The 18,817-nt window shown below is 35.4% G+C and overlaps 1 protein-coding gene across 1 annotated transcript; it reads right to left on the reverse strand.

Annotated features, from left to right (window-relative positions):
- Positions 1-13,644: 13,644 nt before the first annotated feature.
- Positions 13,645-14,674, reverse strand: LOC125098166 (glycerol-3-phosphate phosphatase-like). Its single transcript, XM_047726669.1, is given in 2 exon segments — positions 13,645-14,619; positions 14,621-14,674. Coding segments are annotated over 2 exon segments (963 nt in total). The 3' UTR covers positions 13,645-13,710.
- Between the last annotated feature and the right edge of the window lie 4,143 nt (positions 14,675-18,817).

An 18,817-nucleotide genomic window follows, 5' to 3' on the forward strand; every position in this document is an offset into this window, starting at 1 on the left:
TATTGCTATACTTTTTATGATTAAATAAATTAAGATATTCTCCTGAAATCAGTTCAGATTGATTGTCAGTGAAAAATAAGGCAGTTAGCCCAAATAGAGCATTGGGAAATAGAGCAGTGCTGCTAAGTAAAGATGCTCTATAGGTCAGAGCAAAGAAGGGTGTTCTCCTGGCTTTTGTGCCACAACTGATATTCTATCAAGGACAGTGCCTGGTCCACAGTAGGAAAAAAATATTTTTGAAGTGAATGAATGAATGTGGAATTAAATTGAGTCTTAAAGAAATGATAAAACACATTTGCCCAAATTTTTAAATAAAAAATTTTATAAAGCCCTATGACACTTTCAAAATATTTTGGAAATGTTAAAAAAAGGGTTCCCTGTGTTTCTCCTCTGCATTCCTTCCTACTGCCTTAAAGTCATATCTATTTAACAGACTTGTTTTAAGGCCTTCACCTAAAAAAAGAGTTATTGTGAGATGGTAGAATTAGAGAGTTAGAGTGTTATGAAGGAAAGCTTTCAGAAACATTCACAGCTGGAAACATAAGCAACTGTCTGTTCTAGTCTGAGTAAAATATTTTTAAAAATGTTTAATAGCAGAAGACTGGTTTCACATTAGCCTTTCCATATGGAGAAGAAGCTAGGGTGACAAGAAAATAAGATGAAAGGGCATGGAGAACACATTTTTGTGTTTATTTTAAATGCTGTTATTTGTGGTTATCTGCATTTTTGCTACTTTTACCTTTAAATATATTTGTGCTTACCAAGTAAACATTTGTTATATCAGAGACTATTCGCAAATGAGAGTCTGAGGAATCTTCAAGATAATAATATATCTCAAGCAAAATTATCATAAGATCAAATGCTGCTCTTGAACTATCAAAATTATTATAATGAAATGCAAAATCAAGATGAACTTTATTGTACTAAAAAGCTAATGAATTAATTATAGTCTTCAAACATACAACAGTTTGAAGGAAAATTAGAATTTTGATTCCATGTCTTCAGGGATTATTTCATTTGTATAGGTCAAAAGATTAAATCATTTTGAATTCATAAATGCTTTTAAGAACATTTTGCAAAAGTAATGGAAAACAAGATTTAACAACAATGTTCACATTATGCTCGACACGATATTGCTCTCATATCATGAAGCAATTCATCTGCTATGTTTAATCTATGAAAACTCAGGTTTTTCATTAACATTACAAGTGTATTCTGATTGAGTCGGATCAATATATCTCCACAAGTAGCGTTAATTTATATGAGAGGAGAAAAGTTTGAGATAATTTACTTTCCAGATTTATTCAAGCTACTATACTATTTACAAAAAATCCAACTAATCTTTGAAAATAATTATAAAACTTTGTAAATAATAAAAGCTCTTTCCATCCCTAAAGCCATACTACTTTGTAAAATATGTCATTTAAATATGTGGAGAGCATATATTCCAAAGTAGTGCAAATTTGAAAGTATTTGAAATTTAACTTTCCTCAAGAATATCAAGTTAAGGGGCTCCTGGGTGGCTCAGTTGGTTAGTTGTCTGACTTCAGCTCAGGTCATGATCCCAGCCTCCTGAGATCAAGCCGCACATTAGGCTCCCTGCTCAGCAGGGAGGCTGCTTCTTCCTCTCCCTCTGTCCTTCTCCCTGCTCATTCTATCTCAAACAAATAAATGAAATCTTAAAAAAAAGAGTATCAAGTTAAATATTAACTACCTTATCTATGAAAACTAATAATAAGGACACAAGAAAAAGTCAAATCTATGTTTCTCTGGTGTCTTCTGCCAAAGACACCAGAGATATATTTCACATCCTCTTTTCCTGTATCACATATCCTCTATCTATATAGTTCTATCTTATAATTTGAATTCTCAGTTTTCCATCATAACATCCAACCTACTCCACCTTTTTAATGTAAAATATCTTGCTTATCTCATTGCACTTTCCTGCTTTTAATATTTACCTGATATTAGTCTTGATTGAGCCAACCCAATTTGCTACCCATAACATTCATCATGTCATTGATCTCAGGCAGTAGTTGTTGATACTGAGATTATTTTTATTATAGATATTATTTGGGTAATCCTATGTAATTTTATAAGATCTTGATTTTTTTTGTTATTATCACACTTTCCAGTGTTTTGTAAAATAAGTTATTTGCAATCATAGTTTAATAAAAAAAGTGTCACACTAATCATTCTGGCTTATTAATCATTAATTTTGGCATCATGAAATTGTAGTGCACATATTTGGGCATTGTTTATGTGTGTATTTATGTCAAAATTTATATAAGAATAACAGCCTCATCTATAGCTGGTAATCATATTTTTGCCCAGAAAAACACAAACAAAAAGAACAACTACAACAAAAAATAACATCTTTACAGAGGAACTTAACCACATTTGTAATTGAGTCATTGGTGCCAATTTATTGCTTCTATTTTCAAGCTATTATAAATGTTGATATATTGTATTCATCTATTGAGATTTCTTTCTCTCTTCAAGTGTTCTGCTGAATATACTAATTAGCCAGGACATGTTTGGATTCATATAACTATTGTTTCAAATAATATGGCTTAAATGTAGTTAATATCAATATTATTTTTTTTTCAATTTGGATCACCATCCTTAAATTATGGGGAGATCATGAAATCTCCAATAGTTATGTTAGAAATCTGAGTACTGGGGCGCCTGGGTGGCTCAGTGGGTTAAGCCGCTGCCTTTGGCTCAGGTCATGATCTCAGGGTCTTGGGATCGAGCCCCGCATCAGGCTCTCTGCTCAGCAGGGAGCCTGCTTCCTCCTCTCTCTCTGCCTGCCTCTCTGCCTGCTTGTGATCTCTGTCTGTCAAATAAATAAATAAAATCATTAAAAAAAAAGAAATCTGAATACCTGGATTTTTACTTTTATTTGTATGTTGTTTATTATGCATACAGCAGTGCAATAGCAGTGTTTCTGTTTGGTTGGCAGAGTTAGTCTATGTGGTGACTCGGGAAACCAGACTTTCTTTTCCAAGCTCTGCCATTTCCTTAGGACTGCAAGTATAATGCAATGAGGATAGGGATGGCACCCTACCAATTGTGACAATAGATAAGTAACTTAAACTCTCTCCGTTTCTACTTCTTCATGTCTAAATTTGAGAAATAGATTCGCTTGATCTTCTGGCATTAGGCATTTATGATTATGTAGTCATAGAAAACAGGCCACTGAAGAAAATGACATAAGAAAAAAGTAAGGAATATATTTTATATGTATTTTTTATACTTTAGAAAAATGCAAAGCTTTCTAATTTTTAAATCATAGGCAACTTATTCAGAAAGAAAACAGGAAAAATAAATTGCTGACCTCTTAACTTAGAATATAAATTATACAGTATTTAAATAATATCAGCATAGATGAATAAGATTTCTTAAAATAATAAAAAAATGAAAAAGTTTATAAAAATCAAGCAAAATAATAAAATATTTCAAATCACAACTGCAAATTAAAACATTATTCTTTAATATTAAAAAGGAACTTAATAACATTCAAAACACCCAAACACTCAAAAATAATTTCTCATATAATCTTTGGAAGATTAGAAACAGAAACTACCTCTTTAACATTATAGAAAATATTTATGTTCTCCTATTAGTTAACATCATATGCTACTAGTAAGACAGCACCTTTAAATGAGGAAAAGAGAGGTCTAGATTCACTATTATCATGACCAAAGTTAAATATAGGACAAATAAATGATAAATATAAATATTAGAAAAGGAAAAACATGATTGCTGTTTGTAAATGATGTGAGTATATATTTAGAAAATCAAGAGAAGCAGTACAAAAATTAGAGACCCTGAACTCTAATGCTAATCCTAACACTTTGAGTCAGTTTTTCAGTGAGAATACTCCATTGGACTTTTCAGTGAAATGTCTGGGTAGAGGTTAAAACTGGAAAAAACAGGTTTTCCAACATATTAGCAATGAACAATTGAGATATATATAATAGGGTAAAGAATTATATTCATGTAGTAGCAGTTTATTCAATGAATGCATGTTTATTGGGTGGAACATGAACTTCCTTAAAGATAATGAGAATGTATTTGGATTTGAACTAAGGCAATGGGAAACTACTTTTCACACAAGAAAATATGTGTCAATAGATATAGGGGAAAGTAGTCAACCTCAGTAATAATAAAAAATGTTAATTTTTAAAAAAATTAACCCAGGAGTGAAAAGAATATCATGTGGACAAATATTAATAAAAGTGATCATTCTTAACATGTTTCAGGTACAATGAACTAGGTACTTTCATACAAGAAATAGCTGTAAAGAATATAAAGAATAACAGTAAAGAATTCCTAAAAGGAATTTGTACACATTTGTACTTTCAAACATGTTTATACCTTATGAATTGATGACCTTCTAAAAGAATGTATTTTAAGGAAATAAAGACCATGAATGATGTATTTTAAGGGAATAAAGATGAAGATTTCATCACAGTATTTTATATGGAAAAATAATTTTTGTTTTTAGTAGATATGACAAATAATAAAGACTGAGTACAACTTCTTCAAAGTAAAACAAACTTCTAGATAAGAGTTTCACCTCTGACACATATAATATGTTTTATCTTGAACAATTTTTCTTACCCTGTCTGTGCTCAATTTCCTCCAACTGTTAAAGAGATAACTATAATAAAATTTGAATATTGAAAGATATAATGATTTGAAGAAAGTTATGATAATCTTGAGTAAAAATTAAAATACAGAATGTTAAATAATATATGATCCAATAATAGATAACAATTTTCTGTGTGTATCAATCTATATATGTATATATATACTATAAATAAGGCTTGATTCTAGGTATTAACTACATATTGTATTTACATATATTCCATGCACAAGTAGTCTTAATTTTAATGGTTAGAAAAAAACTAGGTACAATATTGGTTGTTGTGATGTTTGCTATCAAAGAGGAAAAATAAACATGCAACCAATTAGAGAAGAATTATTACAAGGGAGTAAAAGTATAGGGTTATGGGTTAAGGTAAATTTTTCTTAATTATTTTCTTCATTTTCCAAATGTTATACATTATGTATTATAATTGGTTTATTTTCAGAAAACAGAAATTTTGATTTTACTACATTGATGTATACATTTTTAGTACATCAGTAAGAGATTTACCACACATACACTCACACACACATAGAAGGGAGAGATTTTAAGAGGAAGACAAAGAGGACAGTTAAGACTTTAAATGCTTAGATTCTTTTTTTTTTAATTTTTTTTTAATTTATTTGACAGAAATCACAAGTAGGCAGAGAGTCAGGCAGAGAGAGAGGGGGAAGGCAGGCTCCCTGCTGAGCAGAGAGCCCGATGCGGAGCTCGATCCCAGGACCCTGAGATCATGACCTGAGCCGAAAGCAAAGGCTTTAACCCACTGAGCCACCCAGGTGCCCCAAATGCTTAGATTCTTAAAAGTCTCTTTCTCTTTACCTCAGTTTCTGGGACTGAGGTAAAGTAGATGCCAGACTTCATTAACTGTATCAGAAATTCAGAGCATCTGCTTCACAAATATAGAAGTCAATCTTTGAAAAATCAGGGCAAGTGTATTGCCCTTGGCAACTTGACAACAATGATTTAAGCAAGTGTCCAAGGGGCTCTGGGCATGTGTCCTCATGATTGTCAAATGCCAATGCTATGTATTAAACCTCCAGGTCAAGCCATGAGCCTGACACCTGCTCATGAGAACAATCTAAATCTGCTTCCTCAACATTAGTCAAAATTCTTATGTCATACTCTGTTCCCTGAGGCTATATCTCCTCCCGAGGGTCTGGTTGTTTTCCTGCCCTCGGTTTGGTGTATTAAAATACTTGATTTGTTTTGTGATGAAGAGAAAGATATTTAGAAGGGAAAGAAAATAGAGTTGTTAGAAACATCAAAATGGGAAAACAGAAGTAAAAAGAAACTTAAAGAAGTTATAAATCAAAGTAATGATTATTGAGCTGGGGCAAGAGGAGAATAAAAGCTCAAAGGAAAATTTATACCTTCTAATTCTGTGTGATGCTACATCCACTGAATTCAAGCTGTAATGTTTTGACGAAAACCTACAAATGAGGTCTGTGTAAAGAAAAGGAATTAACATTAATGCTATCTTTCTAAAAAAAATATTCATGGCAAAAAGATAAAGAATTAATTCTCTGACAAAGAGAGAAATACATTCAAAGGGATTTAGAAAGAATGTCAGTGCACTCACATTATTTTTATACTAATGGAAATAAAATGATTTAAAAGATTCTTTTCATAAACCTAAAATTTGGCAGCCTCTTGGGAACAGAGGTTAAAATGAAAGTATCTTTGGGGAACCTGGGTTGCTCAGATGTTTAAGTGTCTGCCTTTGGCTTAAGTCTTGATCTCCAGCTCCTGGGATCAAGCCCCATATCAGGCTCCCAGCTCAGCAGGGAGTCTGCTTCTCCTTCTCCCTCTGCCTCTCGCTCTGCTTGTGCTCTCTCTCTCTCAAATGAATAAATAAAATTTTTAAATAAATAAATAAATAAAAGTGTCCTCATAATATACTTACTTGATTTTTTCAAGCCTGCCTCTTTTACCTAATTATTTGTGAAACAAGTGGAAAACATAAATATAAAATAAACCAAACAACTACAATTGAGGTCAAAAGTAAAAAGATACATCATACATCTAGAACAAATTAAAATGCATAAAATTAACTTTTATATCACTAATCTATCATCTGTCATATATTCATCCAATATGTGCATAACATGTTACAGAAATCATTGAGATAGTGTAAATTTACTAAAGTGGAAAATAGACCAAAATCCAGGCCTGTAAGGAACAATTCACCTGATTATTTACTATGATTTGGCTCACTTGCTATTTCTTCAGACAATATTCATCAAGTAGCTAAGACAAAACTTGGTGAGGCATCAAGAATTAAATGGTTAAAAGACATGGTTTTATAGTTCTAGGTTATATTCTAGATAGGAATACAGATAAAAATGTAATAAATATCCATGAACAAATTCATATTATGGTAAGTTACAAATGGGGTGGAAACAGGAAATATTTCAGGTGACAGTACATGACTACTATATCATTCAGTGTTCAATTAGGGAACTAGAAACTGTGCCAAGGATATTTATACATATATATGTATATATGTGTTTAAGAAGTTTATTAAAAATTCTTCAATGGTCACTAGATTCAAAGTAAGAGTTGAACAAATAATGCTAGTAAAAAATAATCTCAAAGCAGAACACTATGCAAGTTAATGAAGACTATTAAAATAAAATGACTCATCTTTTCACACTAACATGTTAAAAAGAAATATGCTTTATACTAGAAATATATTTCCTTGTTAGTGTTGACATTTGGATAAGAGGGAAACTGTTTTTATTTAAAATATTAGATTATAAGGAAATCTAATTATAGAGATTTTTTTTATTAACAGCTCTAATTTATATATACCAAATACATTTTTTAAAAAAATGACTCTATGGGAGGAGAGACTTTGTTTAATTTTCCATTAAAACTCTGCAATGCAGTCTTAGTTGTATTTTCCAGGGGCTGTGGGGAGGGAGAATTGGGGAATATCTAATCAATAGAAAGGAAGTTTCAGCTAAGCAAGATGAGTAATTTTTAGAGAATTATTGTATAACATTTTACCCATTATAACAATAGTATATTGTACAACTAAGTACTTATTAAAGGGGTAGGTTGTATGGCAAGTGTTATTACCACAATAAAATACAATAATAAAAAAATGTCTCACATAAAAAGATAGGTTTTGGCAAGTGTCTGGAGAAATTTTATACTCTTAGTGGTAATTTCATATGCTGCTATGGAACATAATATAGTGGTTCCTTCAAAAATAAAAAAAAAATTAGAACTACCATAAGATTTAGAAATTCCATTTCTGAGTGTATATCCAAAATATCTTAAATCAAGATCTTAAAGAGATAGTTGTATTCCCATGTTCATTGCAGAGTTATTCACAATTGTCAAGATATGGAAACAACTCAAGCATCCATTGACTGATGAATAGATAAAGAAACTATGGTATATACAATGAAGTATTTATTATTCAGTCTTAGAAAAGAAAAGTATCTTGCCATTTGTGACAATATGGATGAACCTGAAGGACATTATATTAAATAAAAGAAAGCAGACACAGAAGAAAATACTTCATGAAACTTATATGATGAATCTAAAATACTCAAACTCAGAGAAGTGAACTCACAGAATGTTAGTTGCCAGAGGATGGGAGGAGATAGAAATGAGAAGGCATTAGTCTAGAGATTTGTTGTATAATATAGTACTGATACTTAACAATATGATATTGTGCACTTTAAAACTTACTAAGAAGGTAGATCTCCTATTAAGTGTTCTTATCACACAAGACATAAGGAAATTCTGGAAGATATTGAGTTTATCTACTCCTTTGATTGTGGTGATGATATTAAAGATGTTTGCTTAGGTTAAGGTCCCAACTTACTGAGTTGTATACACTAAGTATGTGTAGTTCTTAGTTTATAATTATATCTCAATGAATTATTTAAAAAAAAAACCTCAATGGATTAACTCAACAGAACTTTATTTCTCATTACTGACACATTCTAAAACAGAAAAGTGGACTGGAATCCACTTGTGCAATCACATGAAGAGCCAGGTTCTTTAGCATCAGAGCTCTTGTATTTACTGGACACCTTGATACCCACATATAAAAACTGCATTTCTCAATCTCCCTTGTAACTTCATTTATGCTCATAAAAATTTATTCTCATCAGTAATATGTAAGTCAATGCATTATATGATAGTTTTAAAAAGTTTTCTTGAAAAACTTGGGGTTTATTCTTTTTCATTCTTTTCTTCTTCTTACTATGTAGAATGTGGACCAAACGGTAAAAGCCCAAATAACCTTTTGAACAAGGAAATGGAAGTCATTTGCTAAAGATGACAAGACAACTACATGGAAAAATAAGGCTGAACATCACTGAGATATCACATCAACCATGATCACTTACACTTCTTTTTATATAGAAGAGAAATAGACTTCTGTCTTGTGTTAGATACACCTATTAGGGGCCTTTGTCCTATGCAGCTGAATCTAATCTTAGCTGGTACAATAGGTGTAGCAGGGACTCAAACTAGCTTTTGCAAAGTCCCCTTTTCAACCTCTGTTACATTGAATGACATGTGACATGTTACAAGGAATTTCTTTAAGGTCATGAATAAGAATATGGAGGCTCACCTTTATTACTTGAATTTAACACTGTATTTAAATAAGTGGTAAGACAGTAAAACAAGAAAAAGAAAATTATTTTGTTTGGAAAGTAAGAATCAAAACTGTCTTCATTTTCAATTGATATGGTTTTCACTGTAGAAAACCTATAATAATACTTAAATTGTTAGATTTCATAATGTAATTCAGGAAGGATATTTGATATAAAATCAATTTAGAAAAGTAAGTTGCTTTGTAACACCAGCAAAGATCTTAAGAGAAAATAATTTAACAAAAGAAAAAAAATTATGAAACTACCTTAAAATATAACTGATATAGGAAACACCTTTAAAAAGCACAGGGTTTGGGTGCCTGGGTGGCTCAGTGTGTTAAGCCGCTGCCTTCGGCTCAGGTCATGATCTCAGGGTCCTGGGATCGAGCCCCGCATCAGGCTCTCTGCTCGGCAGGGAGCCTGCTTCCTTCCCTCTCTCTGCCTGCCTCTCTATTTGTGATCTCTCTCTGTCAAATAAATAAATAAAATCTTAAAAAAAATAAATAAAAAAAATAAAAAGCACAGGGTTTTATTGCTGAAAGAATTGCAGAGACTTGGAGGAGAAATCCAATACACAGATTCTGAGCCTTAATTACCACTGGAATTTTCAAGTTATAAAAGTTTCACATTTTCAACAACTTATACATGGGTATTCTGTTACTTTCAACAAACACTATCTTAAAGGATGTGTCTAGCAAAATGGAAATACATTCTCCTTTCAACAGATACAGATGCATCTAAACTAACTGCCATTCTGAATCCTAGTGTGTATACAAATAAAAATGCCAATGGTTTTAATATCCAAAAAAAAAAAAAAAAAAGTACAGGGTTTTGAAAAGAAAATGACAAAAGTGTGTATTTTTTGTATGTGGTATGCTCTGTCTCAATATGAGAAAAGTGTCTTGGTAAGAATTTTTACAACAGAGATATTGTTCTGTAATTCTTTTTTTAAAGATTTTATTTATTTGTTTGACAGACAGAGATCACAAGTAGGGAGAGAAGCAGGCAGAGAGAGAGAGGGGGAAGCAGACTCCCCACCAAGCAGAGAGCCAAAAGCAGGGCTTGATCCCAGAACCCTGATATCATGACCTGAGCTGAAGACAGAGGTTTTAACCCACTGAGCCACCCAGGAGCCCCTGTAATTCTCCTTTTTGATGGAGTCTTTGGTTTTGGGATCAAGATAATTCTGGCCTCATAAAATGAGTTTGGAAGTTTTACTTCCATTTCAATTTTTTGGAATAGTTTCAGGAGACTAGGTATTAATTCTTCTTTAAAGGTTTGGTAGAATTCCCCTAGGAAGCCATCTTGCCCAGGGCTCTTGTTTCTTGGGAGATTTTTGATGACTGCTTCAATCTCCTTACTGGTTATGGGTCTGTTTAGATTTTCTATTTCTTCCAGGTTCTGTTATGGTAGATTTTATGTCTCTAGGAATGCATCCAATAGGATCCAACAGTACCTTAAAAGGATTATTCAACAGGATCAATGGGATTTATTCCTGGGCTGCAAGGTTGGTTCAGCATCCACAAATCAATCAATGTGATACAATACATTAATAAAAGAAAGAACAAGAACCATATGATACTCTCAATAGATGCTGAAAAAGCATTCGATAAAGTACAGCATCCTTTCTTGATCAAAACTCTTCACAGTGCTGGGAGGGTATGTACCTCAATATCATCAAAGCCACCTACAGAAAACCGTCAATGAAAAACCCACAGGGAATACCATTCTCAATGGGGAAAAACTGAGAGCTTTTCCCCTAAGGTCATGAACACAGCAGGGCTGTCCACTATCACCACTGCTATTCAACATAGTATTAGAAGTCCTAGCCTCAGCATTCAGACAACAAAAAGAAATTAAAGGCATCCAAATCAGCAAAGAAGTCAAACTAGCACTCTTTGCAGATGATATGATACTTTATGTGGAAAACCCAAATGACTCTACTCCAAAACTCCTATAACTCATATAGGAATTTAGTAAAGTGTCAGGATATAAAATCAATGCACAGAAATCAGTTGCATTTCTATACACCAACAGCGAGACAGAAGAAAGAGAAATTTAGGATCTGATCCTATTTACAATTGGACCCCAAACCATAAGATACCTAGGAATAAATCTAACTGAAGATGTAAATAATCTGTACTCAGAAAACTATAGAGTACTCATGAAAGAAATTGAAGAAGACACAAATAAATGGAAAAACGTTCCATGCTCATGGATTGGAAGAACAAATATTGTGAAAATGTCTATGGTATCTATAACAATCTACACATTTAATGGAATCCCCATCAAAATATCATCAACTTTTTTTCAAAGAAATGGAACACATAATCCTAAAATTTATATGGAACCAGAAAAGACCCTGAATAGCCAGAGGAATGCTGAAAAAGAAAACCAAGGTTGAAAGGATCACAATTCCAGGCTTCAAGCTCTATTGCAAATCAAGACAGTATGTTACTGGCACAAAAAACAGACACATAGGTCAATGGAACAGAATAGAGAGCCCAGGAATGGACCCTCAACTCTCTGGTCAAAGAATCTTCAGTAAAGCAGGAAAGAATGTCCAATGGAAAAAAAAAAGCCAGTCTCTTCAGCAAATGGTGTTGGGAAAATTGGACAGCCACATTCAGAAGAATGAGACTGGACCATTTCTTTACACCATAAACAAAATAAACTCAAAACAGATGAAAGACCTAAGTGTAGGGCAAGAAACCATCAAAATCCTAGAGCAGAACATAGGCAACAACCTCTTTGGCCTTGGCCCCAGCAACTTCTTGCTAAGTAGATTGCCAAAGACAAGGGAAGAAAAAGCAAAAAAATGAACTATTGGGACTTCATCAAGATAAACCTTTTGCACAACAAAGGAAACAGTTGACAAAACCAAAAGATGACCTACAGAATGGGAGAAGATATTTGTAAATGTCTTATCAGATAAAAGGCTAGTATCCAAAATGTATAAAGAACTTATCAAACTCAACACCTAGCGAACAAATAATCCAGTCAAAAAATGGGAAGAAAACATGAACAGACATTTCTGCAAAGAAAACTTACAAATAATCAACAGACACATTAAAAAATGCTCAGGGAATGAATGGCATCAGGGAAATACAAATCAAAATCACAATGAGAGACCACCTTACACCAGTCAGAGTGGCAAAAAATAACAAATGTGGAAACAACAAATGTTGGGGAGGATGCAGAAAAAGGGGAATTGCATTACTGGTTATTTACCCTAAATATACAAGTGCAGTGATCTGAAGGGTCATATGTACCTGAATGTTTATAGCAGCAATGTTCACAATAGCCAAGCTATGGAAAGAGCCTAGATGTCCATCAACAGATGAATGGATAAAGAAGATGTGGTATATATATATATATATATATACACACACACACAATGGGATATTATGTAGCCATCAAAAAACAATATCTTGTCATTTGCAAAGACGTGAATTGAACTAGAGGGTATTACACTAAGCAATATAAGTCAATCAGAAAAGATAATTATCATACAATTTCACTGATATGAGGGATTTGAAAAACAAGACAGAGGATCATGGAAGGGAGAGAAAAATGAAACAAGATAAAACCAGAGAGGTAGGCAAACCATAAGAGACTTTTTTTTTTTAAAGATTTTATTTATTTGAGAGAGAGAGATCACAAATAGGCTGAGAGGCAGGTAGAGAGAGAGAGGGGATGCAGGCTCTCTGCTGAGCAGAGAGCCCGACGTGGGGCTCGATCCCAGGACGCTGAGACCATGACCTGAGCTGAAGGCAGAGGCTTAACCCACTAAGCCACCCAGGAGCCCCCATAAGAGACTTTTTTTTTTTAAAAGACTTTATTTATTTGACAGAGATCACAAGTAGGCAGAGAGGCAGGCAGAGAGAGAGGAGGAAGCAGGCTCCCCGCTGAGCAGAGAGCCCGATGCGGGGCTCGATCCCAGGACCCTGGGATCATGACCTGAGCCGAAGGCAGAGGCTTAACCCACTGAGCCACCCAGGCACCCCCCCATAAGAGACTCTTAATCTCAGGAAACAAACTGAGGGTTGCTAGGGAGGAGGGGGTCAAGAGGGATGGGTTGGTTGGGTGATGGACATTGGGGAGATATGTGCTATAATGAGTGCTGTGAATTGTGTAAGACTGATGAGTCACAGACTTGTACCTCTGAAACAAATAACACATTTATGTTAATAAAAAAAAAAAACAAGGAATGTGTCAGTGCATTCCAAATTAAAATATCAATGCAATTCCAATAAAACACCACCTACTTTTTTTTCCCCATAGATTTATTCCAATATTACATTTGGAAGTTTTAGGAGGATTTGGGGTTTGCTTATACATGAGGTCATATCATCTAAAAATAGATTGTTTTTTTTTTTTTTTTTTTTTTGGTTTTCAATTCGTTTTATTCTGGAGATTAAAGACACTAAATCTTTAACCTTGAAGGGCAGGCAAAAGGTCAGCTATGCTGTCAACACAGAAGTCAGGGACCATTTTCTTCTTAGACATACAGTCACTTTCCTGATTACTCTTCACATCCCCTAGTGTGGAAACGCCGGTGAGGGTCAGGATGGTCTTCAGGCCACAGGTGACGCCCAGGAGGATGTCCGTGTCCAGGCGGTCTCCCACCATGACGGTGCGCTCCAGGTTGATGCCATACTCCTGGGACACACAGTCGAAGATGAAGCGGCTGGGCTTCCCGATGATGGCCTGGCGCTGGGCGGCCATCTCCACGGCTTGGACCAGGCAGCCGGTACCCGCAATGAAGCGGCCATTCTCCAGCGGGAGCCGGTTGTCCATGTTGGTGCCCACGAGCAGGCAGCCGGGCTGCTGCAGGTAGCGCACCGCCTTGGTGAGCTTCATGTAGCTGAAGTGCGGGTCGAAGCCCACCACGACGGCGCGCACGTCGGGATCGAGCGGCGCGTCCAGCCAGGCGCCAGGGCTGTCGCCCTGCAGCGGCTCGGGCCCCACGCCCACGCAGGCGACGCCCACGGCCCCCAGCTCGGAGGCCAGGGCTTCGCTGCCCAGCACGTAGGCCTTGGGGACCCGCGCGCCCGCCAGGCGCTGGCGCAGGTAGAGCGCGGTGCAGTAGGCCGTGCCGAAGACCTCGAGGCGGGCGCCGGGCCCCGTCGGGCCGCCGAAGCCCAGGTGCCGAAGCTTCTCGGCGTAGGCCTCGCGGGTCTTGCTGCTGTTGTTGGTGATGAAGCCCAGGCGCTTGCCGCGGGCCCGCAGCGCCGACAGGGCCTCCGGTGCGCCGGGCACGGCCGTCTTGCCGCACCACAGCACGCTGTCGTGGTCGAACAGCAGCGTGTCCACGTCGGCCAGCAGCGCCCGGGCCCGCTCGGGTGCTCAGCCCCACGCAGCGGGCATCGTCACCGCCGGCCTCCGCAGCCGCCATGGTTCCAGCTGTTATACTGGGCAAGATATCAAAGCCTCTTATTTTAACTTTATTTGTAAAATGAAGATAATTCTTCTTACTTTATATATTTTTTTACAAGTGACTTTATTTTTTTAATTTTTTTAGTCTATTGTTCTAAAAATAAGATAATTAGTAAATTAGGGTGTCAATATTTTTGAGCCTTATAGCTTAAAAGTATTCATACTCCACTAACAATGTCCTTTTGGAATCATAGTCTAGTTTTCAGCTACTGTGAATAAAGCTGCTATAAACATTCACAATCTGATTTTTGTGAAACATGTTTCTGAACATAAATTTACATTTCTCTGGAAACTAATGTTCAACTGTTTTCTAGATTTACAGTATCATTTTACATTCTCACCAACAGTGTGTGAATGATTCAGTCTCCAGGTATCCTTGCCAGCGTTTGGTGTTAACACTATTTTCATTTAGCCATGCTGATAGGTGTACTGAGATATCATATATTGTAGTTTAATTTACACTTCACTGATGGCTAATGATGTGAAACATAATTTCACATGCTTACCTGACATTCATATATTAGTCAGTGAAATGTTTCTTCATATCTTTAGCCCATTTTATTTGTTTTATTTTATTTTTTAAAAACAAACTTTTAATTTTTTTAAAATTTATTTTAATTTAATTTTTTCAGTGTTCCAAAATTCATTGTTTATGCACCACACCCAGTGCTCCACGTAATACGTGCCCTCCACAATACCCACCAACAGGCTCACCCAACCCCCCACACCCCCCACCAAAACCCTCAGTTTATCTCTCAGAGTCCACAGTTTCTCATGGTTTGTCTCCCCCTCTGATTTCCCCCAACTCACTTCTCCTCTCCATCTCCCAATGTCCTCTGTGTTATTCCTTATGCTCCACAAGTAAGTGAAACCATATGATAATTGATTCTCTCTACTTGACTTATTTCACTCAGCATAATCTCTTCCAGTCTCCCCAATGTTGATACAAAAGTTGGGTGTTCATCCTTTCTGATGGAGGCATAATACTCCATTGTATATATGGACCATATCTTCTTTATCCATTCGTCCGTTGAAGGGCATCTTGGTTCTTTCCACAGTTTAGTGACTATGGCCATTGCTGCTATAAACATTGTTACAGGTAGCCCTTCTTTTCACACATTTGTATCTTGGAGATAAATACCCAGTAGTGCAATTGCAGGGTCATAGGGAAGCTCTATTTTTAATTTCTTAAGGAAATGTTTTCCAAAGTGGCTGCACCAACTTGCATTCCCACCAACAGTTTAAGAGGGTTCCCCTTTCTCCACATCCTCTCCAACACTTGTTGTTTACTGTCTTGTTGATTTTGGTCATCCCAACTGGTATAAGGTGGTATCTCAATGTAGTTTTGATTTGAATCTCCCTGATGACTAATGATGATGAACATTTTTTCATGTGTCTGTTAGCCATTTGTATGTCTTCTTTGAAGAAGTGTCTGTTCATGTCTTCAGCCCATTTAACTAGATTTTATTTGTAAGGAGTTTTGAGAGTTCTTAATATAGTCTAGATACTAGTGTTTTGTCAGATATGTGGTTTACAAATATTTTTCAGTCAGTAGTTTGTCTTTTGTCCTCTTAAAAAAAGTCTTTCACAGAGGCAAATTAAAACATAATAAACAAAGTTCAAAGTAATTTTTTTTTCTTTTATGGATTGTGCTTTTAGTGACAGCTCTAACAATATTGACCATTTTGTTTAGAGAATTTCCCTAAATTATTCTGTTTGGAGAAATTTCTTTAGCTGTTCTTTTAGAATATATCTATTCGTGGTAATTTCTGTTAGTTTTCTGTCATCTGAAGAGTCTTGATTTGTCCTTCATTCCTGAAGGAATTTTCACTGGAAAAGGATTCTGGGTTGACAGTGCTTTTCTTTGAGGACTTGGGAAGTGTGCCATTTCCTGATGACCTCAGGGACTTCTGAAGAGAAATCCTTCATTTTAATATTTTTTATTGTTATTTTTTTTAACTTACAAAGAAGATGTTATTTCTGTCCGTACTTTCAAGATTTTTTTCCTTTGTCTTTAGTTTTGTAATATGAAAATGCTGTGTCTTGGTGTTTATCCTGTTTGGTATTTATACAGCTTCTAGTATCTATAGATGTATGTATGTCTTTTGCCAAATTTGGGAAGTTTTCAGACATTACTTCTAGGATTTTTTAGCCCTATACTCTCTCCTTTCCTTGAATGTTAGGAGTTTGGTAATTTCATTTGTCTTTGAGGTTCTAATCATCTTAGTTTATTTTCTCTGTTGTTCAGATTGCATAATCTTGATTGTTTATCCAGTTCACTTGTCCTTTTTCCGAACCTCCACCCTGCTGCTGTAAACATATCCTGAGGCTTTTATTTTGGTTATTGTAAAAATTTTATGTTCTATTTCCATTTGGTTCTTTTTCTTTGTTGAGACTTTTGATTTTTTTTTCATTTGTTTAAAGTATATTTGGAATTAATTGCTCAGTGAAATATTTTGATGATGGCTGTTTGAAAATATTGTGAATTATATTTTCTCATTCAAGTTCTGATTCTCCTGGTTCTTGATATACCAACTTATTTTCCAATAAAACTTGGAATTTGGGGCATTGGTTTAGGAGGCTCTGGAATTTGTATAAGCCTTATGTTTTAGTTGTTTTTCTCTAATATTGTTCCAACAGGGGACTGAAGGTACTCCTTAATTATCAGTAAGTGGAAGTAGAAGTTCAAATTCCCCATTATCCTCCATTGGACACCTGAGTGGGAAGCCTCCTTGTTATTATTGGGCCAGGCTGGGATTTCAGTTCCCACTGATACCTCTCTGCTTGGGTCAGGGAAGTGGGGTTGGCACAACTAGTACTTCATTACTACTCCCCATTGACTGACCCCACTGACACCAAAAAAGAGCCTCATTATTAATGGGTAATGGCAAAAGTTCTTAGTCTCCTTTGACACCACCCCAAAGCAGAGAGGAAGGGGAACCTCCCCACAACTAGGTGGTAATGGAAGTCCAGTCTTCCCAACCAGCTCCCAACACATCACTGGTAGTAGGGGAGGGGAAAACCTCATTAATATTGGATGGAGCTCTCTTTGATTTTTTTTCCCTTTTATCTCATTTTCCCTACAGTTGTTTGCTATTGTTGCTATAAGAAATTATGACAAACTTAACATACATTTATTCCCTTATAGTTTGAGAGGTCCGAAGTCCAAAATCAACATGTTAACCAGGCTGTGCTTCTTTTTGAGGCTTTAGGGAAGAATAGGTTCTTTGTTTTTTTATGTTTTGAGAGGCTGCCTACATTCTTTGACTCATGGCTCATTCCTCATATCACCCTAACCTCTTGTTTCCATTGTCACATTTCCTACTACTGAATCTGATCCTTTTATAAAGGCCCTTGTTATTACATTGAACTCACCTGGATAACCAAGGATAATCTTATTTCAAATTCCTGGACTTCATTATATCTGCTAACTCTCTTTTAACATGTAAGGTAACATAATCACAGATTACTGGGATAAGGGCATGGACATATTTGGGGACCATTATATAGTTTACTCCACTTCCATTTAAATAATAGTTAATTCTTGTAGTTTCCACTTGCAAAATATCATTTTGTTTTGTTTTGTTTTCAATCTCCGTTTTTATCATCCTGATGGAGACCTCCATTTCTTACCTTAACACCTGTCATCAGAGGTTTTAAATAATAGTGAGAACTATAAATTAGAAAGCTGAAAAGATTTGGAAAGATAGGAAGTGAGGCTCAATTTTAAAGAATGTAGTAAGTCTTTGATTATGCATATGAGTCTGTAAAGAGCATTCCAGTCATGAATAATTTGATATAAATTGGTTCACATTACACAAGTTTCTACCATGTGCAAAACCTTGGCAATCAGAAATATTTGCTTGTAGTAGAATACAAGTGGGAAAAAAATCAGGAGAGGCCAAATATGTTAAACTGTCTGAGAAGAAACTTGTATGGATGCTATGTTGTAATATTAAAATGAGATGAGCATTGGAGAGATGGGTAGACATTGAATAGCAACTGTTGAAAGGAACTACAAATGTCATTCTATAGAAAAGAATTTAATTAAATTCAACTAATCTGAGTATGTACTACGTGTCAGACTTAGCTAGGAAAAGTC

This window comes from Lutra lutra, chromosome 4 (assembly GCF_902655055.1).
Source record: "Lutra lutra chromosome 4, mLutLut1.2, whole genome shotgun sequence".
Lineage (NCBI taxonomy): Eukaryota > Metazoa > Chordata > Mammalia > Carnivora > Mustelidae > Lutra > Lutra lutra.